Below are 26,897 nucleotides of genomic sequence, written 5' to 3' on the forward strand. Positions count from 1 at the left end.
CCCAAGACACTGCACTGATAGACAAAAAATTGACTGATCTTGTGTTTGAATTCTTAGAATTTATATCATTAAAAAGGTGCAAAAGCAGAACTCTGCAACCTTCTACTGGTAACTCAGTGCTGCACCAGAGACCATCTAATCCAAAGCTCTAAGAATATCCATAGACCTGCAGCAGCGATATGAAATTCAGAAATTTTTATATCTAAATCTTCCAGCCTTTTACCACTATCTAAAATATGCAATAGAAAAAAAATACAATAATGTCTGTTGAGACCTACAGCTCTTACGTATATAGGTGTCATATCCAATACCTCCATACCTGGATAAGGTCTAAGGTACTACATACTGTATAAAGGGTGCTGCTTTATAAAATAAAATGTGGAACTATACAATGGTCAGTAATATCAATGACCTGCTGTAATTCTTTTTGTTTGGACACTTTAAAATCAGGACACATATATCTAAGGATGTATTTTTTCTTAAGGAGTAACTTTGTGGTCCCCAGCCACTGGCATTCATTGGAGCAAACAAGTTTTCCATTTTGTTTTTTTTTTTTCAATGCAGATCAGTTATCACCATCTTCCCTCAGAGGACAGACGGGAAACATGATTTTAGAGTTTGGAACAGCCAGTTGATTAGATACGCTGGCTATCTGATGCCAGATGGATCAATCTTAGGAGACCCTGCCAATATTGAATTCACTGAGGTGAGGGGGATTTGATGACTGTGAACAGATTGAGACAGAAATAATTTCAGCACAATTCAAAAGAAAAACCTAATGTAGAACAATAAAAACACTAAAGATTTGAGGTCTGCCAGCGAAACCACTAAACAAAGGAAAATATTGTTCAACTCTTGACCAAATTAAGCACAGATTTATTTCTTCCTTACTTATGTGCTTATTTATTAGGCAGTTTTAGCACATATTTATTTATTGCAATATTTAAGCACAGATTTGAGACACTCTTGGTTATCAGACCCTGAGATAGATTTGAAATGCTCACCTTGTGGAATCATGTTCATCTTCTTATATCTACAATATGTTCCATGTTCCATGCATAAATGGTTTTATTTTTCAAACATTATGTTTTCATCATGGTTATAAAAGACAATCCTGGAAAGGTAATGTTATTATTAATTTCATTTGAGAATTTGCTTAGTTATGGCAACATCTCTGGCTTGCTAGTATTGAATGTTAGTGTATATAGTTAGTTAATAAATAATGGAAGGTTCTTGTCCCCTACAAGCTAACATATAAAAGGAATGTCCTGACCAATTACCGTGTTGTATTAAGCAGTTGTGACTCAGTTACAGTGAATTGAAATGGCAGGGTATATACAGTAGTTTTCTGACAATGGAATACCCCAATGGCCTGAATCCTTCAGTATTCACATCACAGTTGTAAGTGTAGAAGATATAGACATTAAGAACTGCAATCTCTTTAAAGGAAACCGTTCTTTTAAGAGAGACTTTCTTCTCTTTAGCTTTATATAATTAAAAAAAGATTACTTATGTTTCAAACAAAGTTACTTGGATTTTAGAGTTTGTTCCCTGAAGCTATTAATCATACTAAACACCCAAACCTCTGCAATTCAGGTAGTTGCATGACTTGTTATATAAACAAAACACAACTACAATCATTGATTAATTGTAGCAAATGAACCCACCAGTCAATGAGAGATAAGTACAGAATTGGCAACCATAAACCATTGAGCACATTTTGCAGCCAGACCATTATGCTAAACAATATGCAATACAAACTTTAGGAAAAAGCAGTAGCTTCTTGCCTGCGAGCCATTGATTGATTTTTTTTTTTTTTGCTCATTTCCAGATGTGTATTCACCTCGGGTGGAAACCAAAAAATGGTCGCTTTGATGTACTTCCTCTGATCCTTCAAGCAAATGGTGAGGACCCAGAACTTTTTGAGATTCCTCCTGATATAATTCTTGAAGTGCCAATGGAGCACCCCAGGTATGTTTTTCTGACCTCAATATCTCTCTACTGACTTGTACTTCCTATTAAATACATTGAAGTTATCTATTTTAAAATGCTGTTGTTTGTCATGGTGCCAGACAGTGGAGAGGTGTAACATATTGGTCAGATAAGCCATTAAGAATTTCATTATATAATGTGCATGTGTCAATACTACTACTTCTATTGTACTAATGGAATGATGGTGTTGAAACGCAGGCATTAAGTCACAGTATATAAAAGCAGCAAGGCCAGAAATATATGAAAGTGTGTGGCTTTTGGTGAACCCCTATGCTCAACCTGTTCTCAAATTTCAGCGGAAATAATATGTGTAAAAATGCCCATCCACCCCCAAAAGTTTGGTAAATCATGAATGTGGCATTGTAATTTTTGGAAAACCATTTTTATTAAATTTAATTAGGAATATTTTATATGATTGGTTGTACTTAGAGTTAGGATTAGTAGCAACATTCATTCCCTTATTTAATCTTTTTTCTTTTTGGTAACACTCGCTAGCTGAACTAACTGGTCTGCGTCAAAATGCAATTATAGTCAATAGTCATTTTTTCTCAATTTTAAGTTCCTACCATAAAATTCCTTTAGCTCTGATTGAGTGAACCAGCTATTTATCTGGGCGGACCAGTGCAGCCCTGGCCCTCATATGGTTTGCACCCTCTATATACATATGGCAATAGGCCAAAGAGGAAGTAACACAGGTTTTAGAATGTGTATCAGGAAACACATGTATGTGACTCCTTACCAAATAGGAGAACTGCTCATAAAAGCAGGAATAGCTTAATTTCTTCAAAATGGGACAGCTTTTCAAGTAATGATGAATAGCTCTACAAAATAACGGTAAGGAAAGGAGACAGTCTCCTATTTAAATAGCTTAGACAACACTTCTTCTGTGATATCGCTTTTTAAAATTTCTGTAGGAGTACAAATATAACTGTGTCTTTCCCAGCACAGTTTTAGTTGTTCAGGCACACTCCATTCAGTTTCAAGATTATTTAGATTATTACATTCTGTCTATTCCATGGAAGTCTATTCAAGTCAGTATATTAAAGGGATATACAACCCAAAAATTATATTTTTTTATATATTACCCTATGTAGTTTGCAGTGATGGCTAAGAGAAAACAATATTTGATGTTTTCATGCAGAGTGGAGAAAAAATGTTTGCTATAATACAATCCAGGAGTGACTAATGCTGTACTACAGTAAACAATGTGAAAAAAATGTAAAAAAAAAAAATAAAGTCCCACGTCTCTTGTGCTGCATAAGTACAAGTTATAAAATTGTATGCTCAAAAAGTGTAAAACACATGTTTTGTTGCTAAAATAATAAAAAGGAATCTAAAGTCACTTGGGATTGACAGTTTGATTTGAACGTGTGCCTCGGTTCTTTTAACAGTAAGATACATGCCAGTTTAAGCATTGAATTATGTAAATGTAACACGATTACATTCAAAAGAAGTTAATTAGCAGAAAAAGCAGGTCACTAATTAAGAAAAGGGTTAGAATGAAAACCTGCAGCTACTGTGGTCCTCCAAGACTGGAGTTTTGGATCCTTGACTTATACCACTGCTTAAGCCGCCAAATAGTACGTTTTTCCTTGCCTCTACTTCACTGAGCAGGACCTCCATTTCACATTTGCTGAAATTCTTCTTTTTTACACATGCTTTTGCCATTGCCTTTTAACAAAATCCTGAATGGAAGGGGCTGTTTATATTGATTTGCATATTCAGATAGGCAAAATTCTGGGAGGAGTTGGGGTGCAGCTTTAGGCGCTTGCAGGTGAGTTAAAACTCACGTTGATTGTGATTTATAAAGCGAAGGTGCCTGCAGTTTTATGCATCTGAATATTTTATGTGAGTACGTGCATTTCTAGTTTTGTATGTATTCCATGTTTTAGTGTGAATTCTACACAAGGCATTATACATGAGAGCATTGGTCAGCCAAGACTATTTAAAGTATTACCGTTCTGCCATATTCTGTTAGCAATAGTATGTAACCAATAATGTTAAAGGTCTTTTGCTTTTGCAATCAATTTCTTAGAACTGTTATGTAACTGGACAAGTGTATAAAAGGGGTATGGCACTAGTACCTCATTTGTAACACTTAACCACTGCCAGCTTGGTTCATGTGTTTCATGTGTTACCTCTTGCAAGACTTAGAAAATTAAAAAAAGATTGATTGACGCTTCCTCCTGCCTGCGTTCATTGTCTCAGTTATACGGGGAGATCAGGTCACCCAGTGTGGGTGATGGTCATTTCTTCCACATAGCCATGTGAATAATGTCACGTAATCTTCAGCTCACATGGTATGGTTGTTACTGCCATAAGCTGTCAAGTAACAAGCATGCAGTACGTTCAGTCATTCTCAGTGTTAAACAGCACAGACCAGCTGACCACATGTCTTCAGCTACCAAGCTGCAACGTGTGATTCGTATCTCAGTCAGAGCACAGGTCCGTTTTGTTTGCCCTGCATTCCAGGGATGCTTGCCGCCCAGTACAGGTGTGCAGCAGCGGCCCTCCACACAACCTTTAAGGCAAGGGAGAACCTTTTGATCTGCTCTTAACAGCTAATAACAGGAGTCTAAGATTCAGGTCACGATTTACAGTTGAATTTTATATAGGCCCCACCAGATAGGGGAGATGCAAACTTAATTAATGTCAGCCATCCTGGGTCTGTTACTTAGTATGATTCTCCCCAAGCCAGGTGTTCTGATTTCCTTCTGGCAGCAGTGAAGAATTTACTGAGTGACAGAATGGAGAAAGACTAAACCACAAAATGTGGATCCCGAAGCACTGCTAGAGGCCATCATAAAAGAAGTAGACAGTAGTGAAGTTTAGCAGATTTGGGTTATATGTAGAGCTAAAAAAAGAAAAGTGACAGGTCGAGAGAAGTTCACCTGCTGAAGTTGTCATTTATAGTACTGAACAGAGAAAGACAGAGAAGAGCAGCAGAAATCAGAGAAAGATGCTAGTTCATTTAAAAAATTCTACGCTTGAAAAGACACTATAATTTCTTTTAGCAGTACTTTTGTAACATTTTTTAAACGAAAACAAAAGTGGTCCTCATAAATCAGATTTATTACAGTAAAAACAGTATTGTTAGTTTATTTCCAAGCAGGCCTAGCACTGGGTTTGACCTCTTTCTGTTCCTGACGTCTCTTGTGATTCACCGTTGTGCTTTGATCGCTGATTATCACTTTCCTTTTGGTTCAGACCTTTGCCCATCCCTCACTACGTGCCTGCCTGACATGACATTTCCTCATCTCCCGGCATCTCACTATAATTTGTGGAGATGCTATCTCAACGGTTTGATATTGTTCATTGTTGGTCACAATTGAGACCTGCTCTATTGTAAACTTTGTTATGTTTGTTCTCCATGAAAACGTGAGATTATTTTTTTTTTCTCAGCCATTGCTACAAGCTACATGGGTTAAGTAACATAGAAAAAAATAACACTTTTGAGTAAAGCAAACCTTCAAAGATGGATGGATGATGACCTTTTATTTTTAGATGTTTTGTGATTTTTTTTTTGTGATTGTTTGTTTAGCTTTTCTTTTAGTTTTAATACTCTGCCTGTTAAACAACTATTCTTTGTCTCTCACTTTGAAAGAATTTTTATTTTTCAAGTTCCTCTTTCACTTCTTGCAGTAAATCAAAATTTTGCATTTTTTAAAGGTGTTACAATTACAATGAGAACAGGCCAGCTCATCAATCTCTGTTTACCTAACTATTGCAAAAAAAAATCAGACCAACTTTTCAATGCCTTTTATTTTACCTCGTGTTCTTATCCTGTTGTCTGACTTTGTTTTGGTATTTTGTCATCTTTAAGATTTGACTGGTTCCAAGAGCTGAATCTCAAATGGTATGCCCTGCCAGCTGTAGCGAACATGTTGCTGGAAGTTGGTGGTCTGGAGTTTACAGCTTGCCCTTTCAATGGGTGGTACATGGGCACAGAGATTGGAGTCCGGGACTTCTGTGACACCCAACGGTACAACATTCTGGAGGTAAAAAAATGATCATTACTCCCTATAAAACATGTGAGCATGATCATTCTTAAGGGGTACCAAGAAATAATTCTGAAATGTTAATAGCTGTGCAAATGTTACATCAATTACATGTTTAATGATAACATTTAAACATTTTAAGATTATTAAAAGAGGTCCATCATTGACTCTAATGACTGAAATGTGGTGTTCGCATTCATAGTAATATATACTATTATCTCAGTTTTTATCAGGGAGGACAATATTATGAATATTGTGACGTGTGTATTGGAAATATTCATCTTCTTCTTTTGACTGCTCCCATTAGGGGTTGCCACAGCGGATTATTTTCTTCCATATCTTTCTGTTCTCTGCATCTTGTTCTGTTATACCCATCACCTGCATGTCCTCTCTCTCCACATCCATAAACCTTCTCTTAAGCCTTCCTCTTTTCCTCTTTCCTGGCAGCTCTATCCTTAACATCCTTCTCCCAATATACCCAGCATCTCTCCTCTGCAAATGTCCAAACCAACGCAATCTCGCCTCTTTGACTTTGTCTACCAACTATCCAACTTGAGCTGACCCTCTAATGTCCTCATTTCTAATCCTATCCATCCTCATCACACTATGTGGAAATCTTAGCATCTTTAACTCTGCCACCTCCAGCTCTGTCTCCTGCTTTCTGGTCAGTGCCACCGTCTCCAACCCATAAAACATAGCTGTTCTCACTACCGTCCTGTAGACCTTTCCTTTCACACTTGCTGATACCCATCTGTCACAAATCACTCCTGACACTCTTCTCCACCCATTCCACCCTGACTGCACTCTCTTCTTCACCTCTCTTCCACAATCCACATTACTCTGTACAGTTGATCCCAAGTATTTAAACTCATCCACCTTCGCCAGTTCTACTCCCTGCATCATCACCATTCCACTGACCTCCCTCTCATTTACACACATGCATTCTGTCTTGTTCGTACTGACCTTCATTCCTCTCCTCTCTAGAGCATATCTCCACCTCTCCAGGGTCTCCTCAAACTGCTCCCTACTATCGCTAAAAATCACAATGTTCATACTATAGAGTAATTAATAATATTTCTGCATCTTCATTAGCAGCATATTTATTTAGCTTTCATTTTAGTGTGCTTTTTATTTTAACACATATGTCAAATTTGCATACTTTCCCAGAAGCAGCATTCCCTCAGCTCTGTCAGCCTGCTGAATTGGCAGGACATTTTTTCCATTTGTAACATTTTGTCAACACTTGTTACCTCAACTCTATAAATGGTAACTTAATTTCCAAATTGTGTCAGATGAAGTCAAATGTATCACTTATGTGCATTTCATGCCACATACAGGAAGTAGGAAAGAAAATGGGCCTGGAGACTAACAAGCTTGCCTCACTGTGGAAGGACCAGGCTCTGGTGGAGATCAACATTGCTGTGCTCCATAGCTTCCAGGTCAGTATTCTACTTGGCCGCTGTCACTCCAGGAAAAGGGATGCAAGATGCTTGGCTAGAAGGCCTGGTTAGTTAACCAAACTCTGATACGCTTGCGAAGCTTTAGATGTTGTGGATGAATTTCATTATGCTGTCGGCGTAATTCCAAGTCATAAATAGTGGGCTAGGTGCAGAAATTAATGTAGTAAAATTAAATTTTTCTAATAAACCAACCAGTGACAATTGGAGATTCACACTGAGTGCATGCTGGATTTTGTTCTGGGTAGATCTTCATGTGCTTATTATGCATTGTGTCATTCTTATTTGTGAAATTTACATTGCATTCAATTTTCTGGTGGCCCCTCATTAAATGAAAACTTCATATAAAATAGGGATTGAGCAATTAACAATATCTTATTTAGCAGTATCTTGGAATTGATTCGTCATAAAAATATGTTTCACCTTATAAAAGCTGTATTGTCAGTTTTTATTAGATGCAGTTTGAGGACTTTGTACAAACCCCATAACCCCTTTGAAGGTTAGTGGCCAATTGGAATTCTGCCATTCTGCAGTGTGTACATTACAACAGGGAAATGTGCCACTGTCAGCGCACAGTGCCATAGGTCAGGTGTTCAAACAGGCTACAAGGGATATTCCACTTGTAAAACTCTTCCTTGAAGGAGTAATCTTAATGTGGAACAGTGTCAAGGTGCACAAGTCCTCCACTAGCAGTACTTACCTTAATGTAATCTGTAAGATGATGCTACACGTGAAGGAGATTCAAAAAGAAGTGTATAAACTTTGAGGGAGGGATGTGAGCATCATTTCAGTTCATTGTCCCTACCTTTTTTCTTCAAAGGTTTTTACCCATTAAACTCTCTTTGCTTTCACAGAAGAACAACGTGACCATCATGGACCACCACTCAGCTTCTGAGTCCTTCATGAAACACATGCAAAATGAGGTGCGCCTCCGTGGCGGCTGCCCCGCTGACTGGGTCTGGCTGGTCCCACCGATGTCTGGCAGCATTACACCGATTTTTCACCAGGAGATGCTCAACTATGTTCTGAGCCCCTACTACTATTACCAGGTGTGGCTCAGTCTCTCTCTCTCTGGCTTATCAGAAGACTCTTTATACGTGGCCGCCTAAGTGATGTTTTAGGCTGCTCGACTTCAGACTCTATTAGGGTTCATATTTAAAATCATCCAGCCCCTATTAAATGGCCCAGATATGGTGGTTTGATTGCAGTTAGATGGGCAAATACTGATACCTCTGTTTCTTCAGGATCTTAGCAATAAATGTTTCACATCTTTTGTGTTGTTAAGGTGGACCCTTGGATCACGCATGAATGGAAGGATGAAAACAAAAAGCCAATTAAACGTCAGATCAAATTCAAAGACCTGGCTAGGTGAGAACACATGGAATCCAAGTTAGAGGCAGCTGGCAAACTTTGGGAACTCTCCTTCAGGATTCTTTTAATTGCCAAACATGTTCTCTTTCAGAGCGGTCTTTTTTGCTTCGTATCTCATGCATAAAGTCATGGCTGCACGAGTAAAGGCTACCATTCTGTATGCCACAGAGACGGGAAAATCAGAAACCTTTGCAAGGAAGTTGAACACCGTGCTGAACAGTGCCCTCAACTCCAGGGTGAGATAGAATTGCTTGAATTGTTGAGAAAAAAACTGTGGGAACCTGGGCATCTCTGAATTAAGCGTTAGGAAGGGGACCTCCTTGTTACATGGCCTGAATGCTTTAAGGTTTACAATCTAAAATGTGAGATGCATAGGCCAAGAACCAACATAAAGGTGGTTGTGTCTGCTGTGTGAGTAGTTCAGAGTTAAGAGGAAAATTACAAATTTGTCAGGTGTAGAGATAGCAGCCCCCCCTCACCATGCATCACTGATTACTCAGCACATTGGCTGGCTTTACCGTGAAGTAACCTGTTTGCTTTCTCAGCATTGTTCACAATGTGCTATTTGCCAGAGGCCTAGCTTATACGAAGCACATTAGAATTTATCATAAGATCATTATAAACTTGAGATCATCCTGCAGATCTTTATATAATGTATGTATGTACGGTGGCACAGTGGTAGCGCTGCTGCCTCGCAGTAAGGAGACCTGGGTTCACTTCCCAGGGCCTCCCTGCGTGGAGGTTGCATGTTCTCCCCGTGCCTGCGTGGGTTTCCTCTGGGTGCTCCGGTTTCCTCTCACAGTCCACAGACTTGCAGGTTAGGTGCATTGGCGATCCTAAATTGTCCATTGTGTGTGCTTGGTGTGTGTGTACACTGTGGTGGGCTGGCACCCTGCCCAGGGTTTGTTCCTGCCTTGCGCCCTGTGCTGGCTGGGATTGGCTCCAGTGGATCCCCATGACCCTGTGTTAGGATATAGCAGGTTGGACAATGACTGACTGACTGACTGAATATGTCGTAGGTTTCTCCTACAGTATCAACACTGCATTAGAATAAGCCGCTAATGACACATTAATGAATAGCTTAATGAATATTTTACAGTGTATGACAACAGTCCACGAGTAAGTGTTCAAACAGTAAGCTCAAATTATTTATGGCTGTTTAATGAACCGTTTGCACCCACATCTCAGCAGTTCTTCTCAATGACACTCATCTGAGCTCAAACAACTCCTAGGTTAACCGGTGCTTTCTCCCCTTCTCAATTTTTTTACCTGCATTTTTATCACTCTTTAATTTAATATTGTTTTTTATCAGTATACTGCTTCTGGAGTATGTGAATTTCCCCTTGGGATTAATAAAGTATCTATCTATCTATCTATCTATCTATCTATCTATCTATCTATCTATCTATCTATCTATCTATCTATGATTCTTTTTCTGTATTGCCGTCATAATTCTGTTGCCTCTATTACCCACCAAATTGCCTATTAGGTTGGAGTATTAGTAAATTATTTGATTCATAAAAAACATTAACTTGGTCATTTTGAGCTAGGGTGTATTGAAAGACTTTGTTTAGCAATCCAGGGGGAAGTGAGATGGTGAATTGTTGTGTGCTGCTGACTCGCAGCTCTATAACGTTTGGCTCAAAGTCATGGGCTCTTTCCAACTACTGCACTTTCCTCCAAAAAATGTACACATTAGGGTCACTCCTAACTTAATCTTTTTCAGGACTGTCAAAAATCAGAATTCATCCCAGCAGCTGCAGGTGCAAGGCAGTATCCAACCCTAGATAGGGCACCCTTCCATCATTATACTGGTAGCACATTGCATTACCTGCAGGTAGAGTTGATGTCTAACCTGACAACCGCAGTCACCTGAGGATGTCTGGTCAAACAAGTAAAAATCATAGGGTATGATGAATGTGATGAATCTTTGAAAACTTTCAAGCATAGTTTCACATTTCCAAATCATTGCAAGTTTAGTCGTTTTTTTCTGACATGAAGCCTGACAGACCAGGTGCTGCACAAATGCTTTCCCTGTACGGCAAGTTCAGCTGCCATTTCTGCACTTTTTTCTGTTTGTGAAACAAAAAAAACATCCATGCTCCACATTGCTTGTAGCTGCCATACTGTACATGTGTTGTACTTCTGGTTTAGGACTCATTGATTTTCAGCTCTCATACATACACAGAGCTACCCCTACAACTTTACGGCAAAATTAAATTAAACAAATTTTTTGAGGTGAGTCACAATGGTTAGAATGACACTCTGGGGATGTAAAATTACATGACAGATAGTCACAGCAGCAGGCAACATGCTGACGTGCTAAAATTATGTAAATCAAGTCTGAAAAGACAGGTAATGTGACAGGGCCTTTTAGGCACACTTGCCACACTCACTCATATAAAGCTGGTTTCAAATCACCGATTCAAAATTAGATTAACGCTAAACTGCTCAGTACCTCTTATATAAATTTAAATTGAGGTTTATAAGCTTGACTAATTGGTTTGTTCTCATCAAAATTACTCTTATGGGCAGTGTGTCCTGTGATAGTCTATGACTGGCTTTTACCCTGTACTGGGTTGTGCCAGCTTAGGCTATGGCTCCCTGAGACCTTGCCCTGGAAAACATGAGTTAAAAAAAAAGATGTGTATAACAGCAAGTGCTATATATAATAATTACTTAATAACCACTGATGGTCATAGGGCATTCAGCAGTAGTGAACACTAGAAAGCAATCAGAGCTTGGTGGCATACCAATCAGGGCATATAGTATTCATACTATAAAGATATGCATATATGGTATGTGAGTGAAAAGGTAAGTATATATACAGTAGATGGCCAGTTAAGTAACTGATTAAGATAAGCTTGAACCTTCTGTAGCCAAAACTCAAAAGCCTTGTGTCTGTGTATGGGTGACACAAACTGGCTGATAGTTGTGCCATCGCAGAGTTCCTAGCTTAGACACTGTTTGTAGGCTCATAGGGTACAGCCATCATGTCCAAGGGGGATTGTTGTAGAGTTAGTGATGGGTTTTTTTCTTTAGAATTGTAAGAATGACATTCCTAGGGTTAAAAATAATCTGAAACTCTGTTGATTGGGACTTTTTTATTCTTGAACCTCCTTTGTAAAAATAAGCACATAAATATACTCTTGGATAGACTTCATTCAATTCAGGGTACCAGAGTTCATCCTCTGGCATTTGGAAAAAGATGGGAAATAATCCTGAACAAGACAGTCCATCCCGTGCACACATCCACTCTCACTCTCATACTGAGGCCAATTTAGAGTCACCATCTTACATAACCCATTTCTCTTTGGATTTGTGTGAGGAAAGTCCGAAGAAGTAAGAAGAAACTTTGTAGGCAACATCTGGACACAGAATATGAATCCAGAACACTGCGTCTGTGAAGTACAGTAGCTGCACTAACCATTGTATGGGCAGTAAAAATGCAATCTATATGATGATATACAGTATTTTATATAGGCAGTAATAATATATTGTGCTGTATATACAAAACTAAATTATGATTTACAGTATAATTGCACTCAAAGTCTACGTTTAATCGGTGAAAAGCTTAAACTCGCCAGGATCATTAGGGAAAGGAGTTTTCACAGCTTTATATGCACACAGTGTCACTCTTCCCTGCTGCACAACACACAGCATACTGACACCTCTTAATTCAAGGCAGCACACTAAATCTCAGCACAGAAATGTTCTTTGTTCAGGCAGTGATTCATGTGAAAACATTTCCAAAAAATCTGCATTATAAGAAATCTTGTAGCAGTTTTTTTTTGGGAACCTAAACCAAAAAACACATAATATTCACCCACAAATAAAACAATGGTGAAATGTTGTACAAAGTGTTATTTGAACCTCCCCCTAAATGTAACTTATTTCTGCAGGTGGTCTGCATGGACGACTATGATTTCAGTGAACTGGAAACAGAGACACTTGTGGTGGTCATCACCAGTACCTTTGGAAATGGGGATTCTCCCGGGAATGGAGAGGTAGGCAGACCGACAGCTCTTCGACTTTTGGACTCAAGTTTCTATTCAGCTCGCCATATTTAATTTTTTTCCCTTTATTTTTGAAGAGTTTTAAGAAGTCCATATTTGCCAAGAAGCAGCTGAACAACAAATTCAGGTAAGCCTGTGTGTGCTGTGGAGGTGACCAACTTGCACTGGTCACTCCCCTGAGGTTAGTGCCATTTGTCCAAGGTCAGAAGGAGCTTGACACCAACAGACAAGCCAGCTAGTGATAAATGTCTGTGTGCTACTGTGACATGGGATGGCCAGTAGTTGCCTGGAGGTGAAAAGGCATAAGAGGGTAGAAGACCAACAGACAACACTGTAAGCTGCATGCCTGTCTCTGGTTATCTTGAAGTCTGCCATTGCCTTCATGAGCCAGTAGCCTCCACTGGGAGCAATGGCAGGCCATGGCAGGGTGATATCTGCTACATACTGTACATTGTTAATGAATGCTGTCTTGCCTTAGCTCTGGGCGGGACATGGAGTCTTAATGTAATAATTTGAGCAGCTTGTCACTTTAGTTGAATTACATAATTTTTAAAGTTGATGGGTTTCTCCTGGCAGGTACTGTGTATTTGGACTGGGTTCACGCACTTACCCGCAGTTCTGTGCATTTGCACATACCATTGATGAAAGACTGAGAGAGCTAGGAGCCTTTCAGATAGCCCCCACAGGGGAAGGTGATGAGCTTTGTGGGCAGGAAGAGTCATTTGCCACCTGGGCAACAACTGTCTTCAAGGTAAGCTGAAATATGCCCAAAAGACAGTGACATTTGGTATGGAATTGCATAATAGAGCAAAACCAACTGACTGTATATGAGATGTATTTTCACATGAGTATGGGACTACCATAAAGTTCAAACCACCTACAGAAAACTACAGTCCACAGGCATCCCTATCCCTCCACCTTCATCCATGATCAAATCCGTTTAGTTCAAGGTTGTTGAGACTGAAGCCTACCCAGCAACATCGCGCACAAGACAGGAACCTGTCTATCCCAAGTACATTTACACACAATTTAAGGTCACTAATGTGAAAGTAAAAGCAGACGATCTGAATAGACAAATTACATGTACACTGGGAGAACATACAAACTCTATCCATACAGCCCACCACTGTGTCATCATGTCACCCACTCCTCCACCTCTTACATGGAAATGTTATCTGACTCAATGAACAAAGTAGCAGATGGTTGAAAATGTTACCAGAGTACTGATCCAGCCTCCCTTCGGTTTTATCTCAGTTTACAACTCTGCTGCCCAGTTTAAAATTTAATGGATGGTGGTAGATCGATGTGAAAAAGAAGCTGTACCTCCTGGTTAATTATATAAATAAATACTCATTAAAACATGCAAGCATCCAATACAAATGATAATGTGGATATGAGCAAAAATATAAATATATGAGCAAATGGTAAATATCATAATCTAACTTGCTCAATCCAGATCACGGTTGTGGGAAAGAGTAAATGTATTTATATTTGTTTAGGGAAAGTCTACATAAGAACTAAAGGAGAATGTTGACAAGTATAGGCCATTCATCACTTGCTTCATAACATTTGCAAAATATCGCTGAATTATACTAAGTCGATTTTAAAGTGCTATCATCTAGCACACAACTGCAATCTAGTAACTTATTCCACATGTCCAAGATTCTCTGTGTGAGGAAAACCTTCCAACATTCATATGAAATTCACCCTTAACCAATTAATTGACATAAGAATTTAAAATAAAGCAACGGCTGGTATCAGCTATTCCCATCCTGACTTTAAACTCTTTAATCAATATTTCCTCTTGGATAAACTGAAAGATTTAACTCTTGTAGTCTGCTAAGAATAAGCCACACAAATAAAACAGTATGGTGTTGTGGTTAAAGCTTTGGAATGTGATCCTTGAGGATGTGGGCTGAAATCCTACTACTGACACTGTGTGACCATAAGCTAGTCACTTGACCTGCCTGTGCTCCAATTGGAAAATCAAAAGAAATGTAACCAATTGCATCATAAATATTGCCTTGGGTAAAGGTGCCAGCCAAATAAGTACATATCAATAAAGAGACTAATGAACAGTTTGCAGACTTATTTTCATTCTTACTTTAAGCAAGGGACAGGGCACTATACATACAGTTAAGAACAGTCTAATTTGTAAATTTCAAGACATAGCTACCTCAACTGCAAACATTTATAAGACGTTGTAGCATCCTTCAACTTGGCCAGAGTGCTTTACAGTAAAATAGCTAAAAACAAAGAGATTAATTAAAGAACTTATCTATGTACAAATCAAAACAGCCAGTAGTTAGAAAAGATTTATGTTAGCTGCACAATAGACATTGCTATCCTGTAGTGTTAAATTGGCCATACTGGATATATAACATAATATTATGAAACCTGCTTAATCTAGTTCTGGGTCTGTCACTACCCGATCCATGCTGCCTGCCCAATCAGCGCATGTATGGATTATGAAAGGATACTTCATCACACACTTTCCAGTGCTGCCTGATCTGACATTAAAAAGGTCATTGCAGCATTTGGCACAAGGCAGGAAACAGCCCTTGTGCCAGTCCATTGCAGGGGCCTCGCTCATACACACCTACAGTGGGTGTTTTATCTTGGTAGAGTAATATATATATTGCTGTACTTTCCCCTATTGTATTATTAATATGTAGCCTTAGAATGCCCAATCACACAGACTTACCACTGTTTATAAGGTATTATTGTATATAACTTATCCCCACCTTCCCTTCTATATCTATAACCTCAGGCAATTAGATATAGTAAAAAGACAAGCAGGAGTTAAGTTACACATAAAATAATGTATTATTGATAATATTCATAAATAATAACAATATGCAAAGTACATTTGAATATTAGCAGCCATACAACCTGATTAAATGGTGATATGTAGTTCAGGCGGCACACAGACTTGTAGATACTTAAAAAGTCTCTAGTTAAGGCATCATTGGTACTCAGCTTTCAGCCACATGTCTGTTCAATATGGCTGAAGCTGTGCTCTTCAATGTCGTGTCTTCAGTTCATGGTGTGAAGGTCTTCTTCATCAGATCAGTAAGAGAAAGAGAGAGAGTGAGATAAAGCAAGCAAATTTATGGGTTTTCTGTCCAACCCATACAGCCAATAGGACATCATGGTACTTAAAGGCCTCTGAGATAAGCCAATTCCAAACAGCCATACCTCAGACCATTGGGGGATATAGAACATCTTAACACCTGCCCCCAAACCATATGTTAAACATCCTGGCTTCCTGGCAGGGGTTGAAAGACTTAGAGAGAAATACTCATCCTTCCCCAACTCTGTCATAAAATTCAAAGAGACTTAGTCGTAAAGGAGGGGGCAGCAAACACGAATGCCACTCACCAAAGTAACACTAAATTACATTGCTTTGCCTAAATTATAAATAAAGACATACAAAACATTTATCAAGTTATATTCAAAATCTTACATCACAACAGGGGAATATTTGGAATCACCAGCTAACCTGACTAACACATTTTTGGGGATGTAAGAGGAAACCGCACTACATGGAGAAAAACCCATTTAGACACTGAAGACCATCCAACCTCCATATGGTCAACAACTGGACACAGGATTTGAACCCAGTAGGCTAGGACCCTGTAGCCTGACATAGAATGTGTTATCAAAAAACTGATGTCAGAAAGTTGTTCAGTCAGAAAATATGGCAAGAATAATTTAATAATTGAAAATGAATGTTGAGAACATATTTAATGTACAATATATTTTTGCTCTGGTAAAATAAATGGAAAATAATTCAACAAATGACAAGATCAGCTCTCTGCTTGCTATGTCCTCTATTTCCAGTCAGGGACAGATGGCGTCAGGGGTTTCCAGTCCATCATAAAGGCTCACTCACACACCAGGGGCCTCATGTATAAATGGTGTGTACGCCTGTTGCCATGCTCACATCACAATGTATAAAAACTAAACTTGGTGTAAAGCCACACACATTTTCACGACAGCTAAATCCTTGGCATACACAAGTTCTTTGCTCGATTTTGCAAAATGTTGGCACCCAGCATCAAAGCAGTGCTTTTGTTCCAGTGTGGTTTCCCTTTCTTTTTTAGATCCACATCCCTGACACAGCTTTATCAAATTCACTGAGTTTAAGGCATCTGATTGTAATTAACCTGTAACAATATAATGGTCCATGGAATGGCCAAACTACTCCAAATACCATAGCTGCTTTAGCGTTGTTCCTCTCAATGCACCACTCAGAGTATTTATCCCACTATATCTGAGTGTGGAATCACAGCTCTACAGCAGCTGATCAAAAAGAAAATTATCGGGATACAGCATCAAGCACATGCTGCCTCTGCCATGCACACAGTCTATTGAACTGCTATTGGAGATAGAAAAGGAAGTACAGGAATTGGGGGTTAGTACGTTTGAGAGAGACAGTAATGCTGCAGTAAATTATTTCATCGAAGGTCGCTCACGGCGTAGCAAGCATCTTGCGGGAAGCAGGAACAATCTCTGGATGGGGCACCAGTTCGTCACTATCACTGCGCTATCGTGTTCCCATGCTTAATAACATGCTTTAATTCCTATCATCATAAAAAATGATATCAAATATACATCTCAGTATTTAAATTATTCAGAGAGCTGTAATATCATGAATGTAATGGATTCTGTGTTCTGTTGGAGGAAGAGAAAGCCTGTTTAAGAAGCACGTAATGATTCACACACATAGATCACATAGAAGAACACATACGATACAAAGCATTTAACGTGCTACTTTAGTTACGATGGTATTTGAGAAACTAGTAAATTAAACGATTATAAGATGACGTTTATGAGTGGAAATTTTGAGATTAAAGTTGATATTTTGAGCTTCCCCATTGTGTGCCTATTTTTTTTTCTCTGTATTCTAATAAGCTTTCATATGACACTCAAACGATGGGCTACGACTCACCTTTCATGACAACGTTTATATCTGACAACTTCTTTTTTATTTTGGGCAATGTACGACTTTGTGAACTTAAACTTTCAAGTTTCTCTGACACTCTATGTCACTCGATCAACTTCCTTTTGTTGCTTGTATCACTATTTAAACCAACAAATAGTGCATTTTCCCTTGCCTCCACTTGGTATTCACTGAAATTCTTCTATTTTCCCCCGTACTTTTGCCATTGTCTTTTCACAGAACGCTAAGCTTAAGCGCTATTTCTATTTATTTGCATATTCAAAGAGGCGTAATTCTAGGAGTAGACGGGGCGGGACAGCAGATGTGTATACATGCGTTACTTTTCATGCTGACCATGATTTATGGAGTGGAAGAACGTGGAAATTGGCGTGCGCACAGATTTATGCATCTGCATTTTTTTGTGCGTACACACAATTCGGCTTTTGCCTGTACACCATGTTTTAGTGTTATGCATGAGGCCCCAGGCCTGGTTACATGTCTTTGGACAGTAGAAACAGCAAATTCACATCTACTCTCCATACAGAGGGATCCCAGGGTGAGGCCTGGACTGGGACCAAGTATTGTGAGGCAACATTTCTAACTGTGTATCCCACTTTATATCCAATCCTGGCATGATACACCTGCCATTATGGAGCTCTAACGTGGCAATGGATCCTTTAAAAATGAAAGATAAAATTACAGCATTTAGAGTATAGCTTGCATTAAAAGCTGATAATCGGTGAAAATCACTCCTCTTACTGACTGTTTTTTACTTATTTTCATCTTTATTTTAGAATATCTGCAAAGAGTTTGAGATCCAGGGGCAACCGAACAGTCATCTTGAAGGCCTGGGAGGCACCAACCCCATCTGGGAGCCTGAGAAACACAGAGTGAGCCAGGAGATTCAGACTGTTGGACGTGTCAAAGGTGAGTGACTGTTGTAATAACTTCCTTTCAGAACTGGCATGAGAAACGAGGGCAGCATGCCACAGCATACAGGATGCCAATGCTGGATGGCTAATGTCTTGTGGGAAGCAGATGGCTCTAGTGTTATTTAGACTGCTATTTTTTGTACGCTTATTAGTGCCATCTTCTGGAATAAAGGCTGTGTGAAGTACAAGAGCATGCACTATACTATCTTGGCAGGCATTCCTTCATGGTGTTTATAGACCCTCTACTACACCATAAATGGACACTCAGTCCTGCAGCTCAAGGTGTTACATGGCACAGCCTCCTTTAATGGCTTTTATGGTTTCCATTTGTTAATGTCCACCATTACAAAGGGCTCTGCCAAGCAAACCAACAGCAAGAAAAAAACATTAACTATGAAAAAAACACTCATCCACATCAATAGAGGGACTCAACCAAGTGGGCAGCATGTCAGCGAGTGAAGACACTGCTGGGAGATTATAAGAGCTGGTGATCAGCTTCCCCAAGAATCAGATTAAAGAGTCAAAGCCACATTTGTTCTACCATCATGCCAAGTTGCAACCTCATTTGGGCACAGGAGGGTCTCAACTTCCAAGCTTTGAAGGTGAATTTCTCACAATGTTTTCTCTTTACAGCACTGTCGATGCTCCATTCAAAGGATGTCTTTGGCATGAAGTTGAAGTCCAGAAGGAACCTCCAGAGCCCTGATTCAAGGTAGACTTTTGAACCCCTAACTGAAAATGGCTTGCCACTTTTGTACTTGCATAAAGGGACATCCTATTTGTTTATATTATCCTACATGGATGCATATTGGGGAGAAGTAACCCCTTAGTCTTCTAGAATGGACTCCACCATTTGCATAACCTGAGCCCGGTCCCTCTTGCCCAGGGTTATTCAGATGTCAATGGGCACAGCACCTTGTTTTTTTTTATTTCCTTCTGTTAGCAGAGTAGCATACTCTGAGTCTGCACTGTACTTGGACCCTAAATCTGTTCTTGGCTGTGTGGGATTCTTTATTGAACTCCTGTTTTCTTTAGCATTTTAAAGACATGATGCCAAGCCGTCTTGCATTTCTAAATTGGATTTCTGTGAATGAGTTTGCCCTGTAATGAACAGGCTCTCTATCTGATGACGTAAATTGTTTTGTCCACCAGTGCATTTTGGGATAACCTTCTTGTACCTCACTGCTCAAAAGAAAGACGACAGTTTATATAATGAATAAATTAAGTTAGTGTGCCCTGTGATGGGCTGGCATCTTTACAAGAGTTGGTTCACACCATACTGAGCCCTGTTTCTAGGGTAGGCTCAGCCAATCCATGACCCTCTACTAAAGAAAATTGTTTCAGTCAATGTGATGCACGTCAGGAGTCAACAGAAGAGACTTATGGAGTGTCTATTATTGTTAGAGACTTACCTTCCCGTTAATGTGATGCCAGCTAAGGCCTGAGGTCCCTTAGTTCATTTGATCACAAATCAGACTATATCAGCCTAGGTGGTAAAGTGGTTATTATTGAGTTCTCACAGCTTCAGAGTCCTTGGTTCAAATCCTGGCATGGGCAATATTGGACTTTTCATGTTCATCCTTTATCCATGTTAGGATTTTTCCAGGAAATCTGGTCTTCCTCCTAAATTCCAAAGATGCAAGTCTTCGTTCAATTGCTCCAGTGTGTGTGATTGTGGCCTGTATTGAACTGGCATCCTGCCCAGGGTTGGTTCTTGACTTTTGTTCTTATTATCAGTACTAGCAACTTGGCGCGCGCTACACTGCGCGTTGGATGACCACAGTTGAAGGACTCAATCATAAGGACCTCTTGTCAGGTGTCTCATTGGCACGCTTTTGTCTCTTTCTTTCACGATCACGGCGTAATCTGTCTTCTCTCTCTGTAGGGGTTTCAGATGCCTTTCGTTGTGCGGCAGAGACGCGTCATTGAGCTAATCTGTGTGAATGCTGAGTGTCCGTTTCTTGCGAGCGACTGTCACGCCTTTGACTCTTTGCTTCATGATCATACTGTAATGTGTCCTCTCTTGCAGCAGCAGGGTTAGTTGCGTTTCGTTTCGGCATTGTTCCGTAAGGTCTCCTCCGTACAAGTGCACATGGGTAGCTGAAGACAGAAAGGCATAATGGGCATAGTGAAGCACACGAATTGGTGACCAGGGGAACTATCCGACTCAGACGCGGGGCTCGAAATACTCAAGTGTACATGTTATTTATAATTAAATTTTTTTGTTTTTGTTATGAAATTCCCCAAAAGAGTTGATCCCTGTAAATAGTTAATAGTATATGAACAATATAATCTGTTGTAGTACGGGTGTTAATTAGCGTCACACCTCATAACCTGCATACACCACGTGTTTGGCTGTAACGCCGGAAGCGCGGTGGATGCTGTAAGGGTAGGTTGTGGTTTCTGTTCCTTTCGTGATTTTTTGAATTCATTTTATTAATTATTTAATAGGCAGAGGGGAGAAGACGTTAATGTGACGCTCTGTCTATTTGTTTACTTTTGTTTTGAAAAGATTTTCGGGAACAGGAAAAATAAAAGCAAAGGGGTAAGAATGGAGGGGGGTAAGCAGGAATTCTGAGAGGGGATGGACTGGGGCTTTTCTACAGGGCGGCTATACAGCCAAAAGGAACGCGGACATGGACACCGCGCTGGGCTTTTATTATATAGATAGGCCAAGAGCCACGTGCTCCTGAATTGACTGAAATGGTTTCAAAAACCTATAGATAGTTGTATCAACCAGTTTCTTTTAAATTATTTTTGCAGCCGCTCCACTATCCTGCTGCAGTTAATTAGCACTGAATCTCAGGATCTGGTGTATCTCCCTGGTGAACATCTTGGAGTATTCCCCGGAAATCAAATTGAGTTGGTCAGTGGTGTCATCAAACGGCTGAAGGATGCCCCACCAAGTCACCAGAACCTGCGCCTGGAGGTGCTCACACAGTCTGACCAAGGTAAGTGGTCTCTGAGGTCGGTGTGGTGAGTGTGATGCTAGAATTCCAAATCATTGTGACGGTGAATAAAAAGAAACAGAAATTAAAGTCTTTCAACTGGGAGAGTAAAATAAATGAGTTCCTCTTAGTTTTATACAATATTTTTTCAATAGTACTTTGTCAAGTGGCTCAGACAGATTGGCTGACTTTTTAAGCACTACACTGCAGTCCATTGCAGTCTGCAGTTTGATTTTACTCCAGACTCTGTCTGTCATCCTTCCAGGTTCCACTAAGAGCTGGATAACCAATAGCCGCCTACCACCATGTTCTATCCAACAGGCCCTCACCTACTTCCTCGACATCACCACTCCACCAAGCCAGCTGCTTCTCAAGAAGATGTGTCAGCTAACCTGTGAGGAAGAAGAGAGGAGACAGCTGGAGAAACTGGCCAAGGTAAAATGTGAAAGAAGAGGCCATCTGGGCCATACAGGGCATTGTGAAGTCATTCAGAGAAGCTGAATGCATAATGTTGTCCATTCTGGACATGCTAGCATTCTAGAAAAGTGAGACAGATCGCACCAGCTGATATCACAGGGTTTCTGTGGCAATTTTAAGCTGAGTGACAAGCAAAGACTACAGGATATGACATTTAAGGGATTATGACCAAGTGCTTCGACAGGATGAGGCTAGATTAGTTCAGGGAGCCATGGGTTAGAGATGAAAAGCCCTGTGACTGAAATGCTCCATTTCCATCTTTTAGGATACAGAGACATACAAACACTGGAAAGACTTTAGGAGCCCCACATTGCTGGAAGTGCTTGACGAGTTTCCATCCCTGGAGATCACTACCTCTTTCATCCTCAGTCAGCTGCCACCTCTGAAACCTCGGTTCTACTCAATCAGCTCATCTCAAGACCTGAACCCTCAAGAGATCCACTTGACTGTGGCAGTTGTCTGCTACAACACCCAAGGTATGTCCTGTCGCCTCCATGGTATGCCCTGACTAACAGTCTGTTATGTCCAGTCCAAGTGCAACTCACCTCAAGGTTTTCATTAATCAAACTACATTTTACATAATGACTTTTTAAAGTTTGCATTGTTAGAAAGCAATTTAGAAAGTAATCCAAATGGCAAGCTGGTATTTGTATTCTCAGCTTGTCAGAAAAGCACAGACATGAAATGATATACATAAACACATGCATTTTGAAACCTACTTAATCCATTTCATGGTCAAATGACCAGAGTCTGTCCAGCAGTGGGTGCAATTCACAAAGTCATTTCATCACAGGCCTTCATTAATGTATAGTTTGATTTGCTCTTGTATTCTTCACTGAAGACAGGCACAGAGTTCTTCTGAACCTAAATGATGATCAGTAAGACCAAAGTAATAACAAAAGCACAGGACTAGCAAGAGCAAGAAAAAGGTATATGGGTAAAATAAAACCCATTCCTTAAGGCCTAACTAAACAAACAAAAGGGACACCATCTTCCCCATAGGTTGGATGGTCCACTTACCCTCTGTTATACTCTCCTCTGTTCACCTTCACTGCAGATTCCACTCCTTCCCAAATCCTCTGGCCTTCCTTCTTCCTATTAACTGAGCCCTCATCCACTAAATACCTCGAAATTTCAACCATACCCATACACTGCTACAAAGAACCCTAGAAGTACATCTGAATTACCCAGTGTCCATCCCAAGCTCTGATGGGGCCTTTCAGGAGCCCACCCAGTGGCACCAGGTGCATTTCATTGTTGCTCATGCCACAGAGTTGTACAGGGGAGTTCTAGGCTGGGTGTGCTCCTCAGTACTCTTGACAAGTTATATCACCCTGTCCTGTGGTTTTGGTAAACAGCTACCAGATTAATAAGCCCAATGTTATTCATATTTGGGTTGTTCCAGTCCTAGAATTATAGTAGTTGTAGTGTGCCCTGTTGGTTATAAATGGTATCATTACCACTCATATACCTTTACGCTATGATAACATTGAATTTCTAAACAGTAAATACCTACATATGTCACTCACAATAAAATATAAAAAATTGCTCCGTTTAAGTAAGATAGTGAGATAAGGAGACATGAGATAATGATAAAGCTCTACATGAAGTATCCAATCAGACTAACAGTAAGTTATCCTTCAAGGTGAAAGCAATTCCTATACAGCTCGGGACATTTTAGCTGCTTATAGTTGAAGGTGCGTGATACAAGGGCATTTTGTAGAACCCTCTTACACCAAGTCGCATCACAACCTTTGACTTTGAGTGAAACGCACCTCTTGATCACATAACAGTGGTGTGAATGAAACACATGACGCTAAGAGGAGCAAACGTGGAGTGGTGAAACACTACTTCAAGGACTACATTAATACTTCCCAATTTCTTACCAAATGTTGTACAGGAACTTCTCCTTCTACCCCTACATGTGGAAGATTCTTACATAGAATTTGGACTCCATTGAGTCCAAGTATCAAAGGCTGCACTTTTCATTGGTCTGCAATGTTTCTCAATCCTGGGACCAGTGATGAACATGGCTTGTACCTACACATGTAGAACACTTTTTTTACTTTTTGTCACTTTTTTTACTTAATATTTTATACATTACGTGTGAAGATTTTTGCTGCCTCTTCAAGTTAGACAGACATAAACTAGTTTACTGGAAAAGTAAGACACATCTGGACACTTGTGCAGTTTATGAAAGTCACACAAGATGTTTCCTAATTCTTTCCAGATGGGCAGGGACCTGTTCACTATGGAGTCTGCAGCAACTGGCTGAATACAATCAAAGAGGGAGACTTGGTTCCATGCTTCATTCGCAGGTAAGAGTGGTTCAGTGATTAGCACAGCTAGCTTACACCTTTGGGGCACTGGGTTCAAATCCCATCTTGGTCATTGTCCATTTGAATTTTTCCAGTTCAAATTTTTCCTTGTCTGTGTGGGTAATCCTCTGGGTGCTCAAGAAAATAATGTTCCACGATAATCTGACCCTTTGGGTAAATATTTGAGATTGCCCTTTAATGGACTGCTGCCAGATTCAGGGTTGATTCCTGCATTTAACACAGCGCTGCCAGGATTAAGAGGATACAGAATTGGATGTATATATAAATTAATGCTCAAAATATTTACTATGGATCTGCAACATTAGCAAGGGTAATGCCGTATTGGAGATTTCTTGCTCTCAATACAATGGTGATGCCCCCATAATCACAGATAAAATGTGGCACATCACAAACAAAAAAGTCATGTTCTTTGCCTTTGAATATAACTCTATTTAGTATTTGAAAGTGCATTTCAGTTTATAATGGTTAGAAACTGAGGGATTTGGGTAAGTGCTTCCAGTAATATATACAGTTGCGATAAAATGTTCGTGAGCCCTTTAGAATTTCCTGGACCTCTGCATAAATAACTCATAACAGTGAGATCTAATCTTCAAGAGTGAGTTGTGACATGCAAGGGGTTCTTAAACAGCTTAGGGGCATAAGCATAGAGTGAAAGAATATTGAGACATCAGAGTCTGCAGGTTTGCCAATTTCAGCAGGACATCAAGTGGGACTTGTCAGCATTGGTCCAAGTGATCTATTTTATCTCTCTGATGGAACACCAATATTGACGAGTAGTGATTATGCACATCAACCACCATTCTTCTCTTGTTGTATCAGCACCACTGAATGAGAAGAGGTTGGGGAGGCCAGAACTTTCATCCTTAAGTGGTGACTCCCTATGTGTCACAAAGCTTTACAACTGATCCTGCAAGATCACACAGTCACTGGACACACTCAGCAGTCCACATGGTTTTTACGGGTTGAAAGAAAACGCTTTGCATGACGCATAGCTCGCGTCTCTTTTTTTTGAAGTACATTTTTACTAGTATAAGTGTTAAAATGCAATACATTTGGTAAATGTTTCATGTAAGAGTTTGAAATATGTAAACGTTTACTTAAAATTCTGAACTTAAAGTGAAATAGTACCCTTTCTATCTGCTTTATTTGCTCTCTGTTGCTTCCATGCCTGTGTTATGAAAGATGCCAGTGTGAGGACACCAATTGTATTTGGAAGTTCTCATTATGCGTGAATTATGCGTGATTATTTTTAACTTTAAGGTCAATTGAACACTGCTTTGAATTACGTTCAAATTCAGTAATTAAGATACATCCATTTTGTATCCCGCTTATCTAATTCATCCTAGTAAAGCCTACTTCATTTAGTTTAAGGTAAGAGAAGTAATTGAAACCACTTTATGAGGTAAATGACAATGATCTATATCTGTCTCTTCTAGCACAAGCAACTTTCTTTTACATAAGGAGCCTAATGCCCCTACTATTTTAGTGGGACCTGGAACAGGCATTGCACCTTTCAGGAGTTTCTGGCAACAAAGACTACATGATATGGAGAAAGAAGGTAAATGTTAGCATTTAGAAAGATGCAATTAAACACAAATTTGGATTGATTTTTGAATTAACCTACAGTATATTCTGCAGACTTCATTCTAATTGTTGCAGCGCTGTGTGGCTCTAGCTGTCTGGGTTCAAATCCCAGTTTAGCCAAATCATCTTTGTATTATTCCTCTCACATCACAACACTGCCTATGTTAAGTCAGCTGGCCCTGTGTGAGTGAGTGTGAGTGTGCCCGGCAATGGACTGGCATTCTGTCCAAGGGCTGTTGTTGTCTTGAGTTCTGCACTGCCAGGTTAGGCTTTGGCCCCTCTGAAACTGACCTGGATGAAATGGGTTCATACTGAATGGATGAATGACAGTACTGTACATTCTTTGGATTGTACTTATAGAATTGCATACGTGTCACACATCTCCAGCTACAAGTTACATTTAAGAGCTGCATGTCCTGGTTAAAAATGCATTTTGTAGTCACCATTTAGGTCCACACAAGAGATTGAGAGAGGGAAGGTGATCCTAACTTCAGGGACCAAAAGCATAGAGCTTACTTAAGGCTAGCCCAGGACAACCTACGTATGACATGATAAGCTATCATCAATTTAAGGAAATTGATATTTCAATTACAACTATCTTTGGATTTCTAACACCTTCTGTTCATTCCCCACCAGAGCTGAAAACCTGTCCGATGACTCTGGTGTTTGGCTGTCGGCAATCTGCCATGGACCACATTTACAAAGATGAAATGCTAGAGATGAAAAGGAAGGGCGTCTTAGATGAAGTCTACACAGCCTACTCCAGGGAACCTGACCAGAAGAAAGTAAGTGCTGTACATACATCTATCATCCTTTTTGTCCTTCATTTGATGCTGGC

The 26,897-nt window shown here is 39.8% G+C and overlaps 1 protein-coding gene across 1 annotated transcript in view; it reads left to right on the top strand.

Moving 5' to 3' along the window:
- The window catches only part of nos2b (nitric oxide synthase 2b, inducible), a 40,286-nt gene that overhangs the window by 10,432 nt on the left and 2,957 nt on the right, over positions 1-26,897 (top strand). The window contains exons 8-25 of the mRNA XM_039756656.1: positions 565-706; positions 1,832-1,971; positions 5,816-5,990; positions 7,328-7,429; positions 8,302-8,496; positions 8,733-8,815; positions 8,910-9,054; positions 12,721-12,825; positions 12,912-12,961; positions 13,411-13,585; positions 18,574-18,706; positions 19,345-19,423; positions 21,475-21,662; positions 21,925-22,094; positions 22,402-22,612; positions 24,367-24,454; positions 25,912-26,033; positions 26,696-26,844. Coding sequence (XP_039612590.1) covers positions 565-706; positions 1,832-1,971; positions 5,816-5,990; positions 7,328-7,429; positions 8,302-8,496; positions 8,733-8,815; positions 8,910-9,054; positions 12,721-12,825; positions 12,912-12,961; positions 13,411-13,585; positions 18,574-18,706; positions 19,345-19,423; positions 21,475-21,662; positions 21,925-22,094; positions 22,402-22,612; positions 24,367-24,454; positions 25,912-26,033; positions 26,696-26,844 — 2,452 coding nt within the window. The remainder of the gene's footprint in view (positions 1-564; positions 707-1,831; positions 1,972-5,815; positions 5,991-7,327; positions 7,430-8,301; positions 8,497-8,732; positions 8,816-8,909; positions 9,055-12,720; positions 12,826-12,911; positions 12,962-13,410; positions 13,586-18,573; positions 18,707-19,344; positions 19,424-21,474; positions 21,663-21,924; positions 22,095-22,401; positions 22,613-24,366; positions 24,455-25,911; positions 26,034-26,695; positions 26,845-26,897) is intronic.

This window comes from Polypterus senegalus, chromosome 6, assembly GCF_016835505.1.
Source record: "Polypterus senegalus isolate Bchr_013 chromosome 6, ASM1683550v1, whole genome shotgun sequence".
Taxonomy (NCBI): domain Eukaryota; kingdom Metazoa; phylum Chordata; class Cladistia; order Polypteriformes; family Polypteridae; genus Polypterus; species Polypterus senegalus.